The following is a 22,041-nucleotide window of genomic DNA, read 5'->3' as shown; positions in this document are numbered from 1 at the left end:
AATTATCCATCAATTTGTTGTGTATAATGCAATCAAATGAAGCGATATTTATTCATACTTGTCCTCTGAGGCCAGGAAACCGTAACTACAAAGTGGCTCGCGACAAAAATGTGTTTGACGCCCCTGCCCTAAGCTACATTAGACTTTTATATTAAACTATAGCCTGTGTGTGTGTGTGTGCGCGCGTCTCACTGTTTATCTGATTTAAAATGAGTTAAACATCTTGTGAACAAATCTTTACAATTGTGATTTGTCACAGGCCTATTTATTTGAAATTGGCCATAATCAAACAGTTGTTAAAAGCAATAAACACTTCTGTATATATTATGAAAGATTTGTGCTTCAGTTTAAGTTAGAGCAATGCCCAAATTTGTAAATAAAGTTTCATAATATACATATGTACCAAGTTTGTTTGGATCAGAAATAGCCAATTGCTGAGGAGTTGGCAAAACCGTTTCTAATCAAAGAACAGCTGGTCTTGGTTGAAGTGACGACCTACACCTGTAGCATATTGAAGTACTCAACGATGGCAGCCTGCCTTATATATTTGGCTACAGGTACGACAAGTCTCTAGCCTGAAAGCCGGTAAGTCAAGTTTTTTAAGTTTAATTGTTACTTAGAAGGCTAAAGTGCTGCAGCGTTTGGGTTTCCACTCGAGGGAAAACAAGTGTTTCGAACAGCTCGTGCCATTTTGTATTGTTGTGTCAAACGTGCAATGAATTGTATTGCATCGCCAGTCATGGAGAGAACACATGCACGTTATGAACTCGGTGTATCAGTATGAGGGCTATAGTTTGCCAGGCCATTTCCTTTTATTCATTTTTGAAAGTGCGTCATATACAAAACAAACATCCACTTAACCTATGCAACTGTTTCAAAACGTGGGTCGCTCTCCGGCACGTTAAACGAGTGCCAATTTAAGCTTGATAGCACCAGCTTGTGGGCCAACAATGGTATTCCACCACAACACTAATTAGCATGTGAAACAGAAGCTGAAATGTACTGTATATAATATGCCTTTTATAGAATTGTATATTTTGTTCATTATACTCATGACCAAGGGGAAATTCAGTTTGCTCTGCTGCATACAGTACATTTTTGCAGCACACCTTACTCCAGGTCGCTGACCAGCATCTCTCCGGAAGCTAGAAATGCTGTTTTTGCTTGTTGTGAGGCTTGAAGCTTGACCCTCCAGTTCCAAAGGCATCCTGTACCCAAAACAAATACAGCCTTATAGTTCCATCATTTGTGTGTTGTGATCTTTGGCTGATGTTCTTAGTGTGTCTAAGAAGTGTTGTTTCCTGAACTCGCTCCTTTCACATGCTCATCCTTGAATTGTGATATCTTGCAAGGAGGGCAACTAACTTTTGCATGGCAACAGTTTCCTTCTCATAAAGATTCTTAGTGATGGTGTTCTAGCCCCTTGCTGCTCTTTGTGCTGTGTAATGATGCTAATTCTGTGGGTAGTTTTATTTTTATACACAGAACTAGTTGAGATGAGAAGTAGTTTAAGTGTCAAGACTAAACTTTTTTATTTTTATTTTTTTAAATAAATATTATTCTGCTTCCTTGACCTGGGTTTCATCCATTGAAAGAATCTGATGGAACATCGCAGTGTCGTTTTCTGGGCAATCTTCCCTGTGCATGAATGTTGGACTCAAACAGCAGCCCACCCACTCAGTGACAAAATGCTTTTGCAAGAGTTGTTTGCCTGTGGCATTTGCACACCACTCCTCCTGGTTGTTGTAGACTTTGACAATGATATGCCAATCTTCTCAAGAATATAAACTAGTAAAGTTTATTTATACAGCCCTTAAGCAACAAAGTCTCAAAGGGCTTCAGAGGCTTACAGCTGTCAATGATTGAAATCACCTAATCTACCCCCCCTTCCCTAATTTGTGGGGAGGGGGGGGACATTTAAAAAAATAATAATAATAATCTTCTTGAAAGCACATTTAACAATTAGCTATGCTGCAAGTTACTTGACTCTAAATGACAAAAGCGCATTTTTTTTAAACTTAATTTTGTTAAATCTTAAGCAAAGTCTGTTTACACAACCTTTACACTAAAAATATTTTACTTGCACACCCTAAAATCTTTCAGCAAAACTACTATTAGCCTGTCAAAGCTGTTGTTCCATGTGACCTTTGACATGGTTGAATTCATTAGACTGGATGAGCAAGTGTTTGTCCTGAATGTTGCAATTATGACCTGCGCAAACAATTTTTGACCTGTTCTTAAGTTGCCAAACAGGCCTTAGTCGGCTGTCTGTCGACTTATTGCATAATAGACTGCCACTAGTACCACTCTAATAAGGTAGAATTGAAGAGTTAATCTGGTTTTAATTATTTGGCATACTGCTTTTAGTGATGGCTGATTTACTCCTAGGGCTTCCACTTTTTTTATTTTTATTTTTACTGCAGTACTCAGGAAAAACAGACAAATGGATATCATGGTGTACAGTATTAACTGTTCCAAACTTCATGCAATAGTACTGTTTTTGGTTTAAACCTGAATCACTTGTTTGATAACTCGGTTACAAAGTTGATTAAAACCTCGGTTTCCCATCAGTCTGTGGTGGAGCTATTTGCACAGCAAACTCAAACATCCCACGCTGAGTAAAGGGCAACATTTCAGTGAATGGTGATTCAGTGCGACTTTATTTTGTAAAATTGTAGTAAGAATATGTGCCCCACCAACGGTTTTCATATACCAGTAAACGGTTTTGAGGCACTTTTGCATGATTCTGAAGGGGAAAGGGTGTACAGTTGATAGGTTATCAGAGAATTTTGGTTTTGGCTAGAATGTTTGAAGGTTGGCGTCCTCTAATATCAGAGTACATGCGCCAACAAGTTGAAGCGGTTGGTACAGTTCCAGAACATAAAATCATAAACAAGCTGTATGCCATAGGTGGCAAGCAGATTGTGTAATCGCCAAGTTACTGTATCATGCTTGTGCGGCACGTTTTGTCATTGTTGTTCGTTACAATTATCTCACTTTCTCATGGTGTACTGTTCACTCTAGTGCAGTGATATGCCAAAATACTCACTTGGTTTGTGTCCTGGGGTATCTCAGTTTGGGGGGCAGGCTAGGATCCCTCTGATCGCTGAGGTAGCACTCACTGGGAGGTCTTTTGTATGGCTGTGCGATAAGGCCTTGGATTGTTATTTTAACATTTGTCTTAACTAGGGTGGGGAAAAGAGAAAAAACTTTTTGTTTTGAATTGTGAATTATTTTAGTAAGCTATAACTGAACAATGTGCCAGCTTGTACCAAAATATTTAACTAGAATGTTACTTTCCAGTCAATGTTAAAGTGTACTAAACGCCAGTCAATTACTGGGCACTTAAACAACCATTCACACCTATGAACAATTTAGTCTAACATGCATGTTTGTTTTATTTTGGGTGGGGGGGACACACGCACTTTCACTGGGATGACTTGACTGTGCCAGATGTGCTCTCTTACTATATGTAACCACAGCCCCTATTTAATTTTTAAATTGGTACATTAAAACAATTAGAGCCTCCTAATATTTTGACATGTAGGCAACCAAAATAATGAGTTATAGTTATACACAACTGGCATTGGAAGATAGTGTGAAAGCATTGTTTTGATCCAACACATCGTATCGGATCTCTTAGATTGTGGTAGGCTAGTGTCGTTACATCATGTTTCCTTGATGGAAGTACCAGAATGCTGCTTGCTTCAAAGTCATGTGAAAGGCAACGATTTTCCCCAGTCTGCTGTGTCGCAGTTTCAAATATTGCTATTCATGCAATATTTTGAAATGGACTGATACTGCAAACCTAATCACTTTAAAATCTGTGCCTGCACTCGTTATATGCAGCCATGTTAGTTTGAGCAGGTTAGCTCAAATCTTTGTGCACTGTAATGTTACACATGGGTATCAATGAGCTTATTTAGCCTTTAGTGCCCCAAAACGTTTTTGTCTTTTTAAAAGGAGCAGCAGTAGCTCACCAGCATGCACAATCACATCTTTTACAAAATTTGTTGTTGTTTGAACATTCTGTAAATAAATGAATGCTGGAAACAATGTTAAGTTTGCATAATCAACAATTCATTAATCAGTGGTAGTCTTTGAGGTGCTTATTTTTGTTTTTATTCTCCTCCTCCCTCTCCCCCCCCCCCTCCATTTTGTGTGTGTGTGGGTGGAGGGGGTGGTTGCAATCTGTTTGTGTGCAACACAGGGGTGGATCTTTTGTTATCAGTGCCTATTTAGCAGATGCAGACACTGAGGCTCTTCTCAGTCAATCATGGGTGGTGTCAGAAATCAATCATGGAGGTTGACATGGTGTGTCATCTTCAGCTGGATGTGCGCGAGTTGGACAGAGGCAAGACCGTAAGTTTTTATCCTAATGACTCGTACATTATGTTTCAATTGGCTGCATTTTAAATAAAATAAGGTGCCGTCTATCTGGTTCTGTGATTGTAGAAGTTACCTGGTGGGAATTCCTGCAGTTCTGGATGCTGGAGCTGAAACACATTTCTGTGCAAGCCTGCTGCACCCCAACGAGACGCTGACAATGACTGTCTTTTTGAACTCTAAAGAGCAAAATATCACCGTATTCAAAGATGCATCCAGCAAAGACTTTCATAAGTGCCTCAAGTTTAAGGTCTGCTTTAAGAAGAAAAAAAAAAGTGTACATATTGTGCTTTAACGCATTCATTAGGCCATCGAATACAACATTTAACCACACACTTCTCAGGAATCCAAGTAAATGACTTGGAAATAAAACTATTTTTTTCAGCTTTTTGTAAATTAGTTTATTTGAAATTGTGGAAAATTATATTTTAGTATATTTTTTAAAATATCCTTTTGGGTGGAGTTACTGTTCATACTAGTGTATTTACAGCACAAAATGACTGATTACAATGCTATTAAGTACTGTAGTGTCCAAATTTAAAAAAAAAAAAAAAAATAAAAGATTTAGCTTTGCCATGCAATTCATTGTCCAGACTATAATTTGTTGGCCATATAGTATTCAGACTGAGTCAATTTGTTTTAACAGGATGATTTTTTTTTTTTTTTTTCATCCAGGTCCCTGTTCCTGAAAGCAATGATGAGGTGCAGCATATGGTTGTGGAGGTACGAGGTGCAACATTTTATTCAAGAGAGGTCAGAAAAGTCATGATCAAAGTGTACAAACCGACGACTTTCATCCAAACCGACAAACCCATCTACCTCCCAGGACAAACTGGTAACTGAGCAGATCATGCATTGTCCAAAATCAAGGTTAACGATATCTCGTTATGCTCCTCCCACAGTGCAATTCAGAGTTGTTTCCCTGGACACAAAGTTCAGACCAGTCTTTCAAATGGTGAGTGCTTGACCCAAGTTTCTTGTCAGTTTAAAAACCACACTTTTGTTTGACAATGGTAAGTTCTAAACTAGCCATTGGAGGTAAGCTGTAAAAGGGTTATGTGACCGCCGGCATGAATCTGCTCATTGACTTGGCCTTTGAATCCGTGGCCTCCTCATGACATCAGTAGTTTTCAAAAGTGGCTCAAGTAAACCCTTCAAGCTTCCAAAATGTTTCTTAGCAATCAGAACACTTGAAGTACAGTGATGCTTTCATCGAATTATTATTCTAAATTACTGTGAATATGGCTTCACAGTCATGATTTTAAATCATAGAAGCATTTAATGAATGTATTACCTAAGTAACATTGGTTCTATTAGGATATTTTTATTACATATCATTGGAAGACAGAATAAACTCATCCAATAGAATTATTAATACTGATAGACTAAAATTGCTTATGGTGCACTTTGTGCATCCATTTAACTTTCTGATATGCATTTTCATAACACTTGTTTCATGGCTTCCCATTGCTGTTTCATATACTGTACTTGTGGAAAAACTGGAGGCTATATTGCGTTTGTTTCTGAGGAACACGTGCAGTACTTTGTTTGATGCAAAGATAACAAACTTAATGCAATCTCTTTCTTTTGTAGTACGACACCATTGAAATTCAGGTAAGCTTGGAAAAATGTTGGAGCAATTCCATTGCATGCACCATTTTGTGACCAGTCCACTGAAATACACTTGTCAATTATTGTAGCGGTGTGGCACATTATCAACAAAACACAAATACACCACCACCACCACATTAAGTTAGCCAAACATTATTCGAAGCTAATGCTGGTAATCTTGTTGGCAAATTCTGAGCTGTGCTATCACTGTAGCGCCTTAATTGTCATGCAAGTGGTATAAGTTAACCACTGCCATTAGTAAAATGAGCAATAAGTCTTAACCATATTGCTAATGAATATGCTGCTTAACGAGTCACAATGATGTGCCCTAGGCATCTCTCTTTATAACATGACAAATGATCTGTGTTGCAGATTGTTTTGCACATATTTTTAGTATCCTTACTTGTTACCCGTTTGTAAAATGTTGACCCCTGAAGAAAATTTACCTTAACTTTACGTGATAAGGTGCTTGGTGAAGCAGCAGTCTTATTGCTTTGTCCTTGTTGAGGCTGGCTCTTTTTGAACAAATATCACTTTAAAGCCAAGAAACATGCAAGTTAATATTTTGGTTGCTTAACTGAACTTCTAATGCAAAAAAAAAAACATCCATGATTAGATTGGTTAGAAACAGCGTTGTGCAACTTTTATAAGGCAGTGTCCTGAAAATGTGGCAAGTTTTGAGTTGTAGTACCTTGGGGCAATTCAATTTTAGTTGAACTGTATTTTACCACAACAGTATATGGACTGTCTCTTTGTCCCCATCTGTTACAGAATCCTAGCAGCACCCGAATTGGACAGTGGCTCAACAAAACATCCAGCAGTAAAATATTGCAGCAGTCTTACTCCTTGAACTCTGAGGCACGGCAGGGAGTCTACCAAATTATTGTGTCAATTGACGAATTAAGAATATATCACAGCTTCAAGGTTGAGAAATATGGTATGTTTAAAAAAAAATTTAAAAAAAAAAAAACTTTTCTCGCGCCCTTGTTTGGATTCATTTGGACTGAACAAATGCTGTACCAACAACCATGATTTGTCTCTAGTTTTGCCCAAATTTGATGTGAAAATAAATGGACCCGACACAGTGACTATTGTAAAGGATGACTTCACCATTGAAGTATGTTCAAAGTAAGTACTGTTACTGGCATGAAATCTGATTTCAACATTTGTTTTAACAAAATGCCTGCCTGCTTATGAACCACACACACTAAGTGGTTTGATCTTTTAAAATTGATAGGTACACATATGGACAGCCTGTGCCTGGTAGTGCCAAACTTAAGGTGTGTCGACCGATCCAGTCGTATCTTTATTCCACTGACAACCCAGACGAGGCCCCTGTAGTTTCTCCTCCATGCTACGAGGATACAAAAAAGGTAAATTTGGCAACAGCTGAAACAAATTGCAAGCTTTATTTTTACCCAATAATTCATTTTAATTCAATTATATTGCCTGTGTCATACTTAATGTGACTTCATTCACACACTATTGCAGTAAATATACAATAGTTTAAAATGTATGTTTACATTTCTTTTTATTTCTCTCCCTGAGAATTTTATTTATCTCCCTGAATTTCCTCACCCCTGCAATAATGGATATGGTGTTCACGGACATTTTAAGAACTTTGCAGTACATTTGGAGAGGCTGTGGTAGATAAAAATTCTAACTCTATTTCATTAATAGATGAGTCTGGAAAAGTTTGTGAATTTAAAAAAAAAAAAATTTTTTTATATCCATCCATTTTCTGAGCCGCATCTCACTAGGGTCGTGGGCGTGCTGGAGCCTATCCCAGCGATCATCGGGCAGGAGGCGGGGTACACCCTGAACTGGTTGCCAGCCAATCGCAGGGCACATACAAACAAACAACCATTCGCACTCGCATTCACACCTACGGGCAATTTAGAATCTCCAATTAATGCATGTTTTCGGGATGTGGGAGGAAACCGGAGTACCCGGAGAAAACTCACGCAAGCACGGGGAGAACATGCAAACTCCACACAGGCGGGGCCGGGGATTGAACCCGGGTCCTCAGAACTGTGAGGCTGAAGCTCTAACCAGTCGTGCACCATGCCACCATATATATTACATTTGATGATTAAAAGTGGAGCACAGCAGTGCCGTCTCTCTGCCCAAATTCAAACTAGTCTGCATATTTGTGGGCACAAAGTGAAACAAAGCCATAAAATCTGTCTTTCTAAAAGTAGACTTACCGGAGTCAACACGTATTTGGTACATAACAATGAACTTTAAATTTACTTCCCCCCCCCCCCCCTCAAAGTATTTTAACAAATCATCATAAACATAAAGCACAGTACAAATTAATCAAGGAACATGACTTATAATTATTCTTATTGTACTCTATAGACAAATAAGACTGGCTGCGTCACCTTCATTATGAAGTTATCCACTTTCACAAAAATTGACCAAAAGGCAGTACAAGATGTACTGGAAGTCAATGCTGAGCTGGAAGAAGAGGGCACAGGCAAGTATTTACCTCTTTAAATAATTTGAATGGAAATTTGCACAGAAAAAATCATGTTGGGATATATTGATTCATGGTTGAATAAAAACAATCTTTAACATTGGACAGGTATTTCTCACTTTCAACACAAAGGAATACAAATTGTATATGTAATTGGAACGCTGTCATTTGAGGACACGCCTAAGATTTATGAGGAAGCGTCAAAACTGGAGGGAAAGGTATGTGCAAAACACACTGAGTTTTCAAACTTGTGCTACTGACCATGATCTTAAGAGCACGTTGTGATCCCACAGGTTAAAGCAGTTCACTACAACAATACTCCTATTGGTAACATGGACCTGTACCTGCTGGAGGGTGAAATTTGGCCAGCACGTCTCCGACAGAACCTCACAACTGACCTAGAGGGCTTTGCTCGATTCTCACTAAGCACTGCGCACCATTCAGAGAAAATTCACCTATTCGTAAGTGACATGAGACAATGGCATTGCGACCATGTGCCCTTTTTTTTTTTTTTTTTCTTTTTTAAATTAAGGCAAATCTGCTACCTATATTATATACTATTTATATATATATATATATATACTATTATTTATATATATATATATATACACACAGCTCTTAAGTGTCATTGTGGCATAAAACTAAAGCACATATTGACATTCAACACTCTTCTTAGCATGAGCTGTGCATGCAATTCATTACAATTTAAGGAGTTTAGGTAATAACTTTGCTTCAATGTGCAGGATAATTTTTCAGACAAACCAACTTTCTGATGCGCCATATAGTAATCCAATTGCTATTTATATTGTTTGACTACTCGTGCACAGCAAGATATCTGCTTTGTTACCTTGCTCAATAACACCTCGGGAGTTGTTTGGTAGCACACTGTTCCTTTAGTCAGTTTGACCACATTTTTGAGTAACTTACTATTGCCTAAACAAATGTATAATGCCATTATATCTTAACCAGTATGTTCTGTTTTACCTAAATTAGGTTAGTGCCTCACCAAACCTGGACTACGGATATAGAATCCCATTCTACAAGACTGGAGAGCACATAGTTTCCCCGGTTCAAAAACCTTCTCTTGATACAAAGACTGCCAGCTACCTTGTGTTGAAGAATAAGGATGTGCCAATTCCTTGCGACAAAGATGAAGACATCACCATCCAGTATGCTGTAGCTGGAGAGTCTCAGGGGTTTGCCGATCTTATGTATCTGGTCAGTGGAGTTCTTGGATTTAAAGAAATTACAAAGTTTGTTAGCTTCATTTAATGGAATACTAGCTAGCCTGGGTCTCCGTGGCCACTATTCCTAGCCCTGGGAGCCAGTACCTCTCAAAAGGTTGGGTAACTAAATTTTTGTGTAAACCATTGGTAATGTGACTTCAAAAGACATGCTATTATGCAACTGCAGAGTAAATGTTTTATTCAAGATTATGGGAATTTTCCTTGTAATTACAGTATTGCGAGGGGGGGAGGTGATGAAACTACACTAGCAGTGAAATATTTATTTTTTTGTCAATTACAGATGCATTGCAGCAGTTTCGTGGGTTCATTTGCGCTGGTTAACCGCACGTGGATTGATGTACAGTTTTATTCCAACTGGTCATAATTGCCGCAGTAAACGATGCTAAAAACTGAATACAAATGGAGGGAAATAATTTTTATGTAATGTTGTAGTGTCTCTGTGCCTGTCCTGCCCAAAACACACAGCATGCAAAGTAAAACTGCCGGCTCCCAAATATTGGGCTTTTTCCTCCACATTTACAGTACGACTTGTATATCAATGGCTCAGTCATTCTTGTCCTTATCCGCTTAAATCCAGGTCCTAGCCAGAGGAGCCATCGTTTTTCAAGGAGCTAAACAGATTGCTGTTGAAGATAAATCAGGTGTGCTGACATTGCACTGAGTTCAGAGAAGCCTATTGTTGGCCTAATGGCATAATTGCTTAATTCATTAACTTGCTCTTACCAAATCAATAAAATTCCCTTTAACTAAATTGCTCTTTTAGTGACTGAGGGCGAGGTGACTTTCCAGTTGAAAGTTTCTCCAGAGATGGCACCAGAGGTCCAGATAGTTGCATATGCTGTGCTTCCAAGTGCAACAGTGGTTGCCAACAGTGCACACTACACCACTGAGAAATGCTTCAGTAACAAAGTAAGGGAACTTGTGTTAATTACGCTGAGTGGATGAAGTCCAGATGGTAAAGACTGTTTTGGTGTGTGTCAGGTGTCTCTGGAGTTTTGTCCATCTTCAGCAGTCCCAGGCGAACAAACCACTTTGCAAGTGACGAGCCAGCCAAACGCTCTTTGTGGTGTGAGCGCTATTGACCAGAGTGTCCTCATTAAAGAGCCCGGAAAAACCTTAGATGCAGATAAGGTAACTACACTTGTTTCTATGGTAAATATGGGGGGGGGGGGACTTCTGCTGCATAAAACCCAATTTAATATCTCCTTGTTATACACCTTATTTTGGCCATGCTGTTCTGTGTAAAGGACACTGAAAGGGGGATAGTCCCTCAGCAGGCATTCAACTTTCTATCAAAGGTGCAACAGTGCTTGTTTAAACAGTTTGTTTCTCACTTGATACTCTTCTCCCGGCCGGTTATGTAGCAACAATCTCTCGTTCAAAGTATTTTGTGACACTGAAAGTGACATGTTGCATCAAAATAGTCTGAAGTGTGCATAATGGCTGAGTAAAAATCATGCAAAGGGAAATATGCATCTTTGATGTAAAAAGCAAAGCCAGCTGTAAAAGCTACACTATGGTAGCAGTGTTTTCAAAACAAGCGCTACTCTTTTAAGGTTTACTTTTACGGTATATTCTGTGACACCCCCAATGTGAATTTAAAACTATCCTGTCCATCAATTTAACATGCTATGGGACAGTTTCCTGACATCTCCAAATGTGTCAAACATTTTTTTTAAATAATTCGCAGGCTGAGAATCATAATCCTTGCCGCATGAGAAATGCAAAGATATTTGAAATTAAGATGACTTGTTTTGATTTCTGAAATGTTCAAGTTACACTGTCAGCTTGAGGTTTTTAAAATCATTGCCATCAAGAATTAATCTTATGCTCTGAATGGATTTTGATGACAACACCCTTACACCTGGTCGTGTCATCACTCTCCCTTTTTGGCTCCTATCTGATTTCCCTTACTGCAGAGTTAAAAAGCACCTTGTGCAACATTCGCTGCATTTAAGATGTAAAATAGGCTTTGGCGCTTTGTAATTTCTTAACTTCAACTATCCTTTTTCCACCAGATATTTGGGTTGCTGCCTGTCACCAAAGCAACACATATTCCATACAAAGTTGAAGACCCAGTGGAATGTTTACGTGTCAGACCTAAAAGATCTATTTTGCCATACCCTGGGCGTAACATCGATGATCCTTATACTGTTTTCCAGGTACTTTTATCACACTTCTGTACAAAAAGTGATCCTTTTTAGTTACTCTTTTGTTGGTTTTCCTAGCGTAATGGACTAAAGATGGCAACAAATTTGTATATCAGAGTGCCATCATGCCTGAAGTATTTGGGAAGAGACTACCATCACAGTCCCTATGGTGAGTGATATACACTGAATATTTTCCAGCATCAATTCTGTACCCTAATGATGGAATGCTTTCCATTTCCAGGTATTGCTTTAAGATATGAAACCGTAGATGCGATGGAAGCTCCTCCTGCTTTTGGTATTAGGAGAGGTGGTATGGGCTCTGCCGCCCCAATTCAGACAATCCGCAATTTCTTTCCAGAGACTTGGCTGTGGGACCTGGTGGAAGTCGGGTATGCCTTTGTCACAAGTGATAAGATGGCAGAATCTTGTGTACCATATGGCTATGAGAGCAACTTAAAATCATAATGGACTAGGTGGTGTCTATAAAACAGGCTCTTGGAACTCTGTATAATACAGTATAGGAAAAGAACAAGGTTCAGCCCTAACTTTATTTTATTTAAATGTAGTCACAGCTTCCATTGTCTATGAAATTGTAGTCTTTTTTTTTTTTTTGCCATATCCCATTTAGTGCCCTTTTCTTAATTTCACATTTGCAGTGGAATATTGGTTCAGGAACTGTCCTTCAGTCTGCGGACAGACACAGTATCCATGCTGAACGTTTGTTCAGTGTGCCATGTATTTTACTGACAAATGTGCATCTTTTAGTTTCTCTTGCTCTAAATTAGCCCTCAGTATGGCACCCAAGAAAGTGGTGGGTGGGCGGGGTGCAAGGGACCTGGTACTGCAACATATTAATTCTGTTGCCGTTCATTTTAATGGGGAAAATTGCTTTGTTTGCAAACACACTCACAAATTGTCTGTGAAGAGGTTCCACTTTTTTTTAATTACCCCCAGACTACCGTCGTGTACATAGTAATTTTTCTTTCGTTGAACTGTGCTAGAAACAAATTGCATTTGGAAAACAAAATTATGAAACTCAAACCTAACTGCATTCAGGTACGGATTAATAGAAAAACGCGAGTTTCATCAGATAGCAACAATTTATCATGGCTGCTGTTTCAGACTTGGTTTGACATTTGAATCGCAGTTTTTACTTGGTATGTAGGCACTTATCCATCTGTTGGCTTTTTATGTATTTGAACTTTTTCGTTGTTGATTCAGAAATTCTGGCATGATGGATGTGTCCCTAACTGCTCCTGACACCATCACCACATGGGAGACGGAGGCTTTCTGCCTGTCCTCTCAGGGTTTTGGCTTGGCCCCTCGTCAAAAGTTAACAGTCTTCCAGCCTTTCTTCCTAGAACTCACTCTTCCTTACTCCATCAAACGTGGGGAACACTTTGAGCTGAAAGCCACCACCTTCAACTTCCTGTCCAAATGCATCATGGTAATGATAACCTTCACTTAACCCATAGACTATTTGTTTGCATTATAAATTTGTTGAGACTATAATAACAGGTTTTGATTTTGTAAAAAATGGTCATGTTTTCATTTTTTTTTTTTTTTTTTTTATATCCATTCACAAGTGTAGATCTTTCTCTTAGCGTGTTGGGTTTCACTGGCCAAGCAGTGGCTCAGACTTTACGCTCCCCAGCCATATCATCCAGTGCTGCCAGGAGAAAGTATAATCAGGCCAACTGCGAACTGCCTCAGTGAGTTGTAGATCAACAATACCAGATCTGTGAAAAGCAGAAAGCAATACTAAACCAACCAAAGCAGACCCCCTCAACTGTCTAGAGTTCTGTCTGTAAAGGTTATGAACATAATTGGTCACAAAGGGCAGCTATGGTGGATCTTGCAGTCACTGGAAACAAATCTGACCTACTGCCGGGAGTGCCGATCTGACACTGGTTGTGCAGGAATCAAACAGCCCGTACCTGGGCCTACAGTACGCCATTCTCCCAGAGCACTCTCTAAGGACAGGGTTGAAAGCAATTCCACTCAGCACATGTAGACATGGACGAACTGCCATGACCGCTCAAAAGCCCCAGCAACCTAAACTGAGCTGGTACACACTTCCTGACAAAAACTATACTTAACCACCTTTACCTTAATCTGAGGTCAGACTTCTCACCAGATGTCGAGCCACCTGGCTCAAGGGGGAGACTCTGGTGACCTCTGCCTGGGCTAGGGAAATTGGGCAGTTTTTCAGTATCATAGGAGGGCGTTGGTCTTACTGTCTGGTCTCGCCTAGGACCTGTTTGCCTTGACGCTACCAAGGACATAGCCCCAGACAACTTGGCTCCTAGGATCATTGGGATGTCATGATTATGTGACTGGTCAAGGAGGAGTTGTTCTTTCAACAATGAATGTCTTCTGTCAACAGTTGTTTGTTCTTATTATTCAACTTGTTAATCTTTCTGGTGGCAGGTCAGTGTGAATCCAACTCATTCCTCGGATTATATCCTCACCCCACTTTCTGGTGACCAGTACAGTACCTGCCTATGTGGCAATGAGCGCAAGACCTTCAGATGGACTATGGCCCCCTCAACATTAGGTGCAGGTCTCTCATTACACACAGGATTTCTCCTCACTGGAAAAATCTTAAATTTGAATAGATTGATGCCACCATTTTCATACACAATCGGTGGTCCTTTTTAGGGGTTGTCAATGTGACTGTGGCTGCTGAAGCTGTGCCGTCCCATGCTGCTTGTGATAATGAGATTGTGAGTGTTCCAGAAAGAGGTCGTATCGATGTGGTCACACGACTTCTCATTGTGAAGGTTAGTAGTTTTGTTTTTCTTCCAAACCCGAGATTGTCAACAATGGGTAATTGATTTGCTTTCTTGTTAGGCTGAGGGAACAGAGATGACAAAGACTCACAATTGGCTGTTCTGCCCTAAAGGTCAGTTGACTTTTGACCTTGATCTAGCTCCTTAGACTATTAAAATTTACTGTTAGAAAAGTCCTTCCCATTCTGAAGCAGGCAAACAATTTTGGGGGAAATTCATGTACACTCTGCTCTAAAGGTTTTTTTTTTTTTCTGGAAAACTGACTCAAAATATTAATTTGACATGGTCATTTCAGCTTCTACATCTGTATTTAATACACAACTTAAAAGGTAATACCTTTTGCTTGAATCAACCCACTTTCCATCTGAGCAAACTCATTGGGACATGTGACTGAGTTCCCGCCCACATGTCCTTTTACACCCTATACAGAATTTCAAGTTACATTTAATCAAGCTAGAGTTAATGCCTTAATTTCAAGACTAATTATTCTAGTTTAAGGAGTAACCACGCCGTCATTCCCCAAAATAGTGCCAAAGTTTGAGCTTTGTTCAATGACGCTCGATGCAGGTAATACTGTAGTTGGAAATAATTTGCAAGTCTTGTCTTTCAGCCTAGTCTGTCATAGTGTCGGTGTTCTAATACTTTTGCTCGACTAAAAATTTGGTACATTTAGTTACAAATTACTTCTAAATTGTCAAATGCAGATGTAAATAAATGCTGAACTGGAATGAGATGTTTTAAGTCTGCAAAATTAAAGGAATTGGCTTAACTATGCCAATACTTTTGGAGTTGAGTATATTGATTTAGTCTGTACAGTATGTTAAGGGAAATGTTACTTATGTATGGTTGTTGGGAGTTATGAAAATTGCAGTATTTTTACATTGCTGAGATTTTGTTTAAATCCAACATAATGTATTTTTTGGATTTATTCCATCTCTAAATTGAATTGTCCATTTGCACAACAGGAGGCAGTCTGAAGGAGGAAACTGAAATAATGCTCCCTGTGAATGTGATTAACGGCTCAGCACGTGGTCTATTATCTGTCCTGGGTAAATGCTTTTCTTTTATCACAATAGTAATTAATTCACATTACTATTGTTATACCTGAGTATTTGCAACGTGCAGTATGTTTATACAAGGCTTTGTTCACAAAGCAAATGTTTGTGTACCTTTTTAGTTTCAAAGGGGCAGAACAGGTTTCATTTGGAAATGGGGAAATTATCACAATTTAAAGCTTTTTGTAAATAGTACTGTACTAATACAATGGCATTAGCTAAGGTTTGTTCATGTGATGGAAGACTAGTGTTCATACAGGGAGTGGGACCCCCAAAGCCCTTTTTTTATTTTTTTTAAATGGCACAGGGTAGAAGGTGCTATAGGATATTTTTTTTCCAAAACACTTCTATTATACACTAACCTCTTTATTCCCAAAATTGCCATGAATTTTTGGGGAAACTTAGTTATTTAACAATTAGTCGTATTTGCGATCTTAATGGAATCAATGTTTTTATGCAGGTGACATTTTAGGCCGGGCTTTGAAGAACATTGATGGCCTGTTGAGGATGCCCTATGGCTGTGGGGAGCAGAACATGGTGCTGTTCACCCCAAACGTTTACATCCTGCAGTACCTCAAAGACACACAGCAGCTGACACCAGCTATTGAGAAAAAGACTCTCCAGTTCCTGACCAGTGGTGAGTCAATAATACACTTGATAAGCCTGACATGATGCTTTGTTTCTGATTCTTGACCTTTGCCAATCATAATACTGCCCTCTGGCAATTAGAGATTGGCATAAACCAATCATCGATTTAAGTGTGTGGTATTAATTTACCGCCTTGAAACGAAGTGAAATGGTTAACTACTTTACTGCAACACTGTGGATCAGGGGTGTGCAGAGACCTTTTGGAGGAGTCGGTGTGCACACGGAACAAGTTTGAAACTCCTTCCAGAAACATACTTTACATAGTGCAATGAGTTGTATAGGTGAAAATGAACTGGGAAAAATGTGCAGCCGCTACTTCAAGAGCAATAAGACTGCAGGCACATTGCGCTTTATAAATACAAAAAATTAACCCTGCCTTTAAAGAATTCTAACATTTCCTGCACAAAAACGTGTACAATGACTCAATCACAAAAATGTTGATGTAAGATGGTCAGCTTCATCCTCCAACTTCTATAAAAGAACAAAAGGGCAATTACATGCCTCACTAAGTTTCATTATAAGCTTGAACGCTATAACAGTCATGCATAGTGATCAAATTATGAAATTCTGCTATGCGTGCTTGGCTTTTATGTATTGAGACTTGAATAACCTAATAAAACATGTAGTGTTACACAAACTTACCCATGGCATAATGTTGAGTGAAAACCTCTCCCTCATGTGGCATGAATAAATGTTAAGTGTCTTTACAAACTTTGAGCCAACTCGCCAAGGGCATGTCTACAGTGGATTATGTGATGAAGGGTAGCAAGGTCAATTCATGTACAGTAAATTGTTAAATTTTGTTGAAGGCCACAGACAAGCTTTCACACACATTGACAAAAGGGGACTTTGGGCATCAAAGGAAAATAGGTCGCTGGTCAAGAGCAACAGAACATGCATATATGGGAGGTTGAGCGACATTGCCACGGACCTCACGATGGCACATCCACAAGGCATGACATGAAAATGTAAAGCTTTACATACTGCGTTCGAAGCGTTTTGTTTTTGCTTTGAATTGATTAAATTCGCTGCCAAATCACGCACAGTATCAATTGTGATGTCAAACCTGAATTTGTCATCACATGATGAATTGTTCAGAGCTGTGCTGATGGCCATAAGCATGTTTTTCTTATTACACAGGCTACCAGAGACAACTTAACTACATGCATCCCAGTGGTGGATATAGCACTTTTGGAACTGGTGTGGAGAATACTTGGTGAGAACATGAACAATGCTTTATTGTACAGTAACGTGTACTTGCACTAAATGAGTTTAATTACTCTTCAACTTCACACTATAGCACATTTGAATGAATTTTAAGATCAACATATCCCTGCATGTTAAGTGATCTTGTTTTTGTTTGTTTTTTCCCCTTCAGGTTGACTGCTTTTGTGATGAGATCATTTGCCAAAGCAAAGGCTTTTATTTACATTGACCCTTCCAATATTGAAGATTCCACGACTTGGCTGGAAAGCAAGCAAAAAGAAAATGGTTGCTTCCAAATTTCTGGAAAACTTTTTAATAAGGGAATAAAGGTGTGAGTTGTCAATATTTTATTTAATCTCCTGAAGGTTGTCTGTGAAGTAATGACTACAACGGATGTTTCCTCTCTCCAGGGTGGTGTTTCTGATGAAGTGACTCTGAGCGCTTACATCACTGCTGCCTTTTTGGAGATGGGTAGATCAGTTAATGTGAGTAGACATGTAACTTTTTAGCCTAATGATTTAAATTCCAGAATACTCATACAATAATTTGGGAAGAGAAATCTGTTGACCAATCAAAGCCTGGCAAGGTTTTAACGGTTCTCCCTCCACAAGCATACCCGTGCGGCTGGCACTACACTGGTGTGTATTGAAACGTGGTATGGAGGGGGATTGGATATTGGGGAAATGCAATGACCCATACCACTCGCAATTCCACCAATGTCCTGTATGTAGGAGTAATGCATTTCAAAATGTACCAAATTTCAGTGGACGGTTTGGCAATCAGTGGACTCAAAATGCTAAAAACAATGCCACGTGCAGGTTCTTGTTGTCCTAAAAAAAAAAAACGCTTTTTTTTTTCTTTCACTCTCAGGATAAAATCTGTTCAAACAAATTTAAAGGTCAATGGAACATTTAACTATAGAGACCAGATTAGCCAAGTATCATTAACCTCACCCCCACCCCATAAATCTCTGACAGGATGCCACGGTGACCCAGAGCCTGGCTTGCTTGAAGGAGTCCATCAATGACCGCAGCAACACTTACACAACAGCTCTGCTGGCCTATGTCTTTACCTTGGCTGAAGATAAGGAGACCCGTGCTCAGCTTCTGCAGCACTTGGACAACATTAAGATACAAGAAGGTGGGTTATCTTCAGCAACCAGAGTTTCTCAAACTAACTTATGTTGTGTGGCTTTTCTTTTTCAGATGGTTTCATTCACTGGTCCCAGAAGTCATCAGAGACCTCACAATCTCTGTCTGTGGAGATCACCTCCTATGTGCTCCTGGCCAAACTTGGCAGCTCTCCGACCGTTGAAGACCTGGGTTATGCCTCCGGCATCGTCAGATGGCTGACGACCCAACAGAACTATTATGGAGGCTTTGCTTCTACTCAGGTATGCACACAAACAACTTAAGAGGGAATTATGCGTTGGCTAGGAAGCACCTGCTGTGTTTTCCAGAGTTTCTGCAACATGCTTTGGCTATGTACTCATTGCATGGCTGTGTGACGCAAATAACTCAGAAAAAAAAATATTATAGCATGGGCAAATGGAAGAGATTTTCACTGACCACCAGGGCATGCTTTTTCTAGCAGTTACATCTGTAACAGATGGTTACCTAAATATGTCAGCAAGTGACAAATTACAATTGTCCTCGATGTTTTATATCATGCATCTTTACATACTCATCACTTACCTACTGTATGCATTTAAACATGGGTACTGTATGTTTGTGTGCAGGACACTGTGGTGGCCCTTCAGGCTCTGTCTCTTTACTCCACTCTGGTATTCAGTCCAGCGGGTTCCAGCACAGTGACTGTATCATCTCCCAGTGGCCAGAAGATGTTTGACATCAACCAGAATAACAAACTGCTCTACCAGGAAGAGGTGCTGAAGGATGTTAAAGGGAAGTACAATGTGGAGGTGAAGGGGTCTGCATGTGCTTCAGTGCAGGTCAGTGAACACTTATCATGGTATTCTTGATTACTGGGTGGACAGTCACAGCAGTGCAGCAATTTTCTATGTTTACACTAAACTTCTGTCTTGTACTTGCTTTAAACCCAATTGTTGGTTTAAGTGAAATGTAGTCACAACCAACTGACCTTTACTGTACTTAAGTTGCAAGTAAATTTGATATGAAATGTACATGAATATTGAATATACTTTTGTTTAGTGAGCATTTAGGTTTTTGGTTTTTTTTACTTTTAGTGGTGTGCAGTTTTTAAAGATCTGCATGTTAGCCCTCGCTATCACTATAACTATCAAACGCACAACTGAAAACATTGACTTTAATAAATGTAAGACCTCTGTGCCTTGTCAGGGTGCACAGGTAGTAAATGTTTGTTTTGTAAACAAATGTTGATTTTGAGTTAACCTGGTTGTCTCCCAGCTGACTCTTCTCTACAACATCCCAACACCCACTGAGGTCACTACTCTCAGTGTCACAGTGCAGACTGAGGCTAACTGCAGCAGCCCATCTGGCAGACCTAAACTCAACTTGAAGCTGAAATCGCTGTAAGAACATTCACTCCATGTGACAGTCATAAACTGTGCAGTGTATAGCAATGGGGGACTACAGCGAACAAGACCCCGGTGAATAACATGGGAGCGGTGGTCGATACAATTTTATACAGGAAATAAAATTAAGCCAAAAGTATATTTTTCACATTCCCAAAAAACAAATTGTTTTGTAGTTTTAAATGCACACTTTTTGTGAATGTTTAAGCTTACTTGCAGATCATAGGATGTAAACAGTGTAATAGCGAGGTCAGTCTCGTATTTGATGCTCACGCAACAGCACTATGGTCCGCTTTAATGCTTTTTTTTTTTTTTCTCCCCCCCCCTCAATTTAATGGTTCTCCCACAGATACAGTGGGAAGGAAAGCAGTACAAACATGGTGATCCTGGAAATCAATTTGCTGTCTGGGTTCCAAGTAGACCAAAAGTCTTTCCAGAAAGTGAGTAATTAATTAGCATAGCAGTATAGCCATTGAATTTTTTTTTTTTTTTTTTTTTTTTTAAATCCTTTTCTTCCTTCCCCATTTGTTGACCTCTCACCACCTCACAGCTCAAAGGCGCTATCCTGGTTGATCGTGTTGAACAGAAGGAAGATAGCGTGCTTGTGTATTTGGAGGAGGTGAGGAATGAGTGTTGAGCTTCAGATTATTTTTTTAATTCTTTCCTTGAACCAATTTTGAAATTTCATATTCCCTTTCTCTAACAGCTACCAAAGGACATGGCAATAAACCACAGCCTGGAGCTGATACAGGAAATCCCAGTGCAGGACCTGAAACCAGCTGTGGTCAAGATCTATGACTATTACCAGCCAAGTAAATCATACTCTCTTCTTAGTCCTGTCTGACAAAGCTTTCATTGTGTACTCTACCTGCTTGACTCTGCTTTTTATTGCGCACACACACTGCTGGACTGTTAAACGCATTGTTTGACTCAGTGATGTGATGATCATGGCTGCTGCGACATTAAAATAAACTGTACTGAAATGTTGACTTTTGAAACTGCCTTCCACCGTGTGGAGGCAGACTCCTGTCCCTCTCTCACTTTATCTGCGGTTTTGTGATCAGCAGAACTAAATGCGTAACAAAAAATAACTGCATTTAGCCTATGTAAAATAAGCATGCGTATTACAAGTGTCTTGAAAGTCAAGACTTGGAAGAGCCTCCTCTGTAGCAGTGCAGTAATTTTACAAATCGATAATGCTGTAGGACTAGTTCTGCTTTATGTGAGGACAATCTGAGTTGAGGCTCGCTGTTGCACTTCCAGTCTTGCACATGTATTTTAACAGGACGTGAATTTATTTAAATGAAATCATGGCTATTAGATTAGTCGGTACAGACCAGAGAACTTAGATGGAATATAATTTTATAATATATAATTAATATAATTTTTTTTCTTCTTGCATTTCTTTCTTTTTTCACATGCAGATGAGGCTCTGCCTTCCCTTTCTACACATCCTGGACTTTGACTCTTTTAGGTTACTGCGCTTTTAACCTTTTTGTTTTATTCCTTAGGTGACCAGGCTGAGACGACTTACAATTTTGATTGTAAAACAGGTAACAGAAACCGACCGCATTTCTTACAAAACAAACTTTACTTACTATATAAAACTCATTTTCTCAAAAGTGTGAAGTCCATAGATCAGTAAAGATGCATCGAAATTAATGTGCAAATGTTTACCCAAAAGTGATGACTTTTTTTTTTTTTTTTTTTTTGCAGCTTGAAGCACAGCCAGTGTTGGGTTAATCACTGATTTGCTGTTAAATGAGTCTGCTTTGATTAAAAGCTATGAAAACCACAATGTCTTAACTTTAAATCTTTAGCTGTGAAGTACAACTGAAATAAAGCTATCTAAAAGTGCAACTGGTGGTTTTTTTTTATTGTTTTTTTAAATTAGCTGTACCTTCCGGAGTAGCTCAAAGCTATTGCAGTAGTTCAAAAAATAAAAATGCCAT

General features: G+C 39.2%; 1 protein-coding gene across 1 annotated transcript; it reads left to right on the top strand.

Annotated features, from left to right (window-relative positions):
- Positions 1-4,189: 4,189 nt before the first annotated feature.
- Positions 4,190-21,949, top strand: LOC133481750 (alpha-2-macroglobulin-like). Its single transcript, XM_061780837.1, has 36 exons — positions 4,190-4,362; positions 4,456-4,636; positions 5,062-5,221; positions 5,289-5,341; positions 5,980-6,000; positions 6,769-6,934; positions 7,041-7,125; positions 7,235-7,370; positions 8,359-8,476; positions 8,585-8,694; positions 8,770-8,937; positions 9,470-9,694; positions 10,301-10,364; positions 10,487-10,632; positions 10,705-10,854; positions 11,742-11,885; positions 11,952-12,042; positions 12,115-12,262; positions 13,095-13,320; positions 14,304-14,430; positions 14,535-14,656; positions 14,727-14,778; positions 15,631-15,714; positions 16,181-16,357; positions 17,509-17,584; positions 17,747-17,903; positions 17,985-18,059; positions 18,552-18,714; positions 18,780-18,967; positions 19,313-19,525; positions 19,962-20,086; positions 20,439-20,529; positions 20,640-20,708; positions 20,796-20,901; positions 21,601-21,642; positions 21,806-21,949. Exons 1-36 carry the CDS (start codon positions 4,277-4,279, stop codon positions 21,808-21,810), a joined length of 4,350 nt encoding a protein of 1,449 aa, XP_061636821.1. The 5' UTR covers positions 4,190-4,276; the 3' UTR covers positions 21,811-21,949.
- The last annotated feature ends 92 nt before the right edge of the window (positions 21,950-22,041 follow it).

The sequence above is a fragment of the Phyllopteryx taeniolatus genome, chromosome 8 (genome assembly GCF_024500385.1).
Source record: "Phyllopteryx taeniolatus isolate TA_2022b chromosome 8, UOR_Ptae_1.2, whole genome shotgun sequence".
NCBI lineage: Eukaryota > Metazoa > Chordata > Actinopteri > Syngnathiformes > Syngnathidae > Phyllopteryx > Phyllopteryx taeniolatus.
This window is presented reverse-complemented; position numbering and strand designations above follow the sequence as displayed.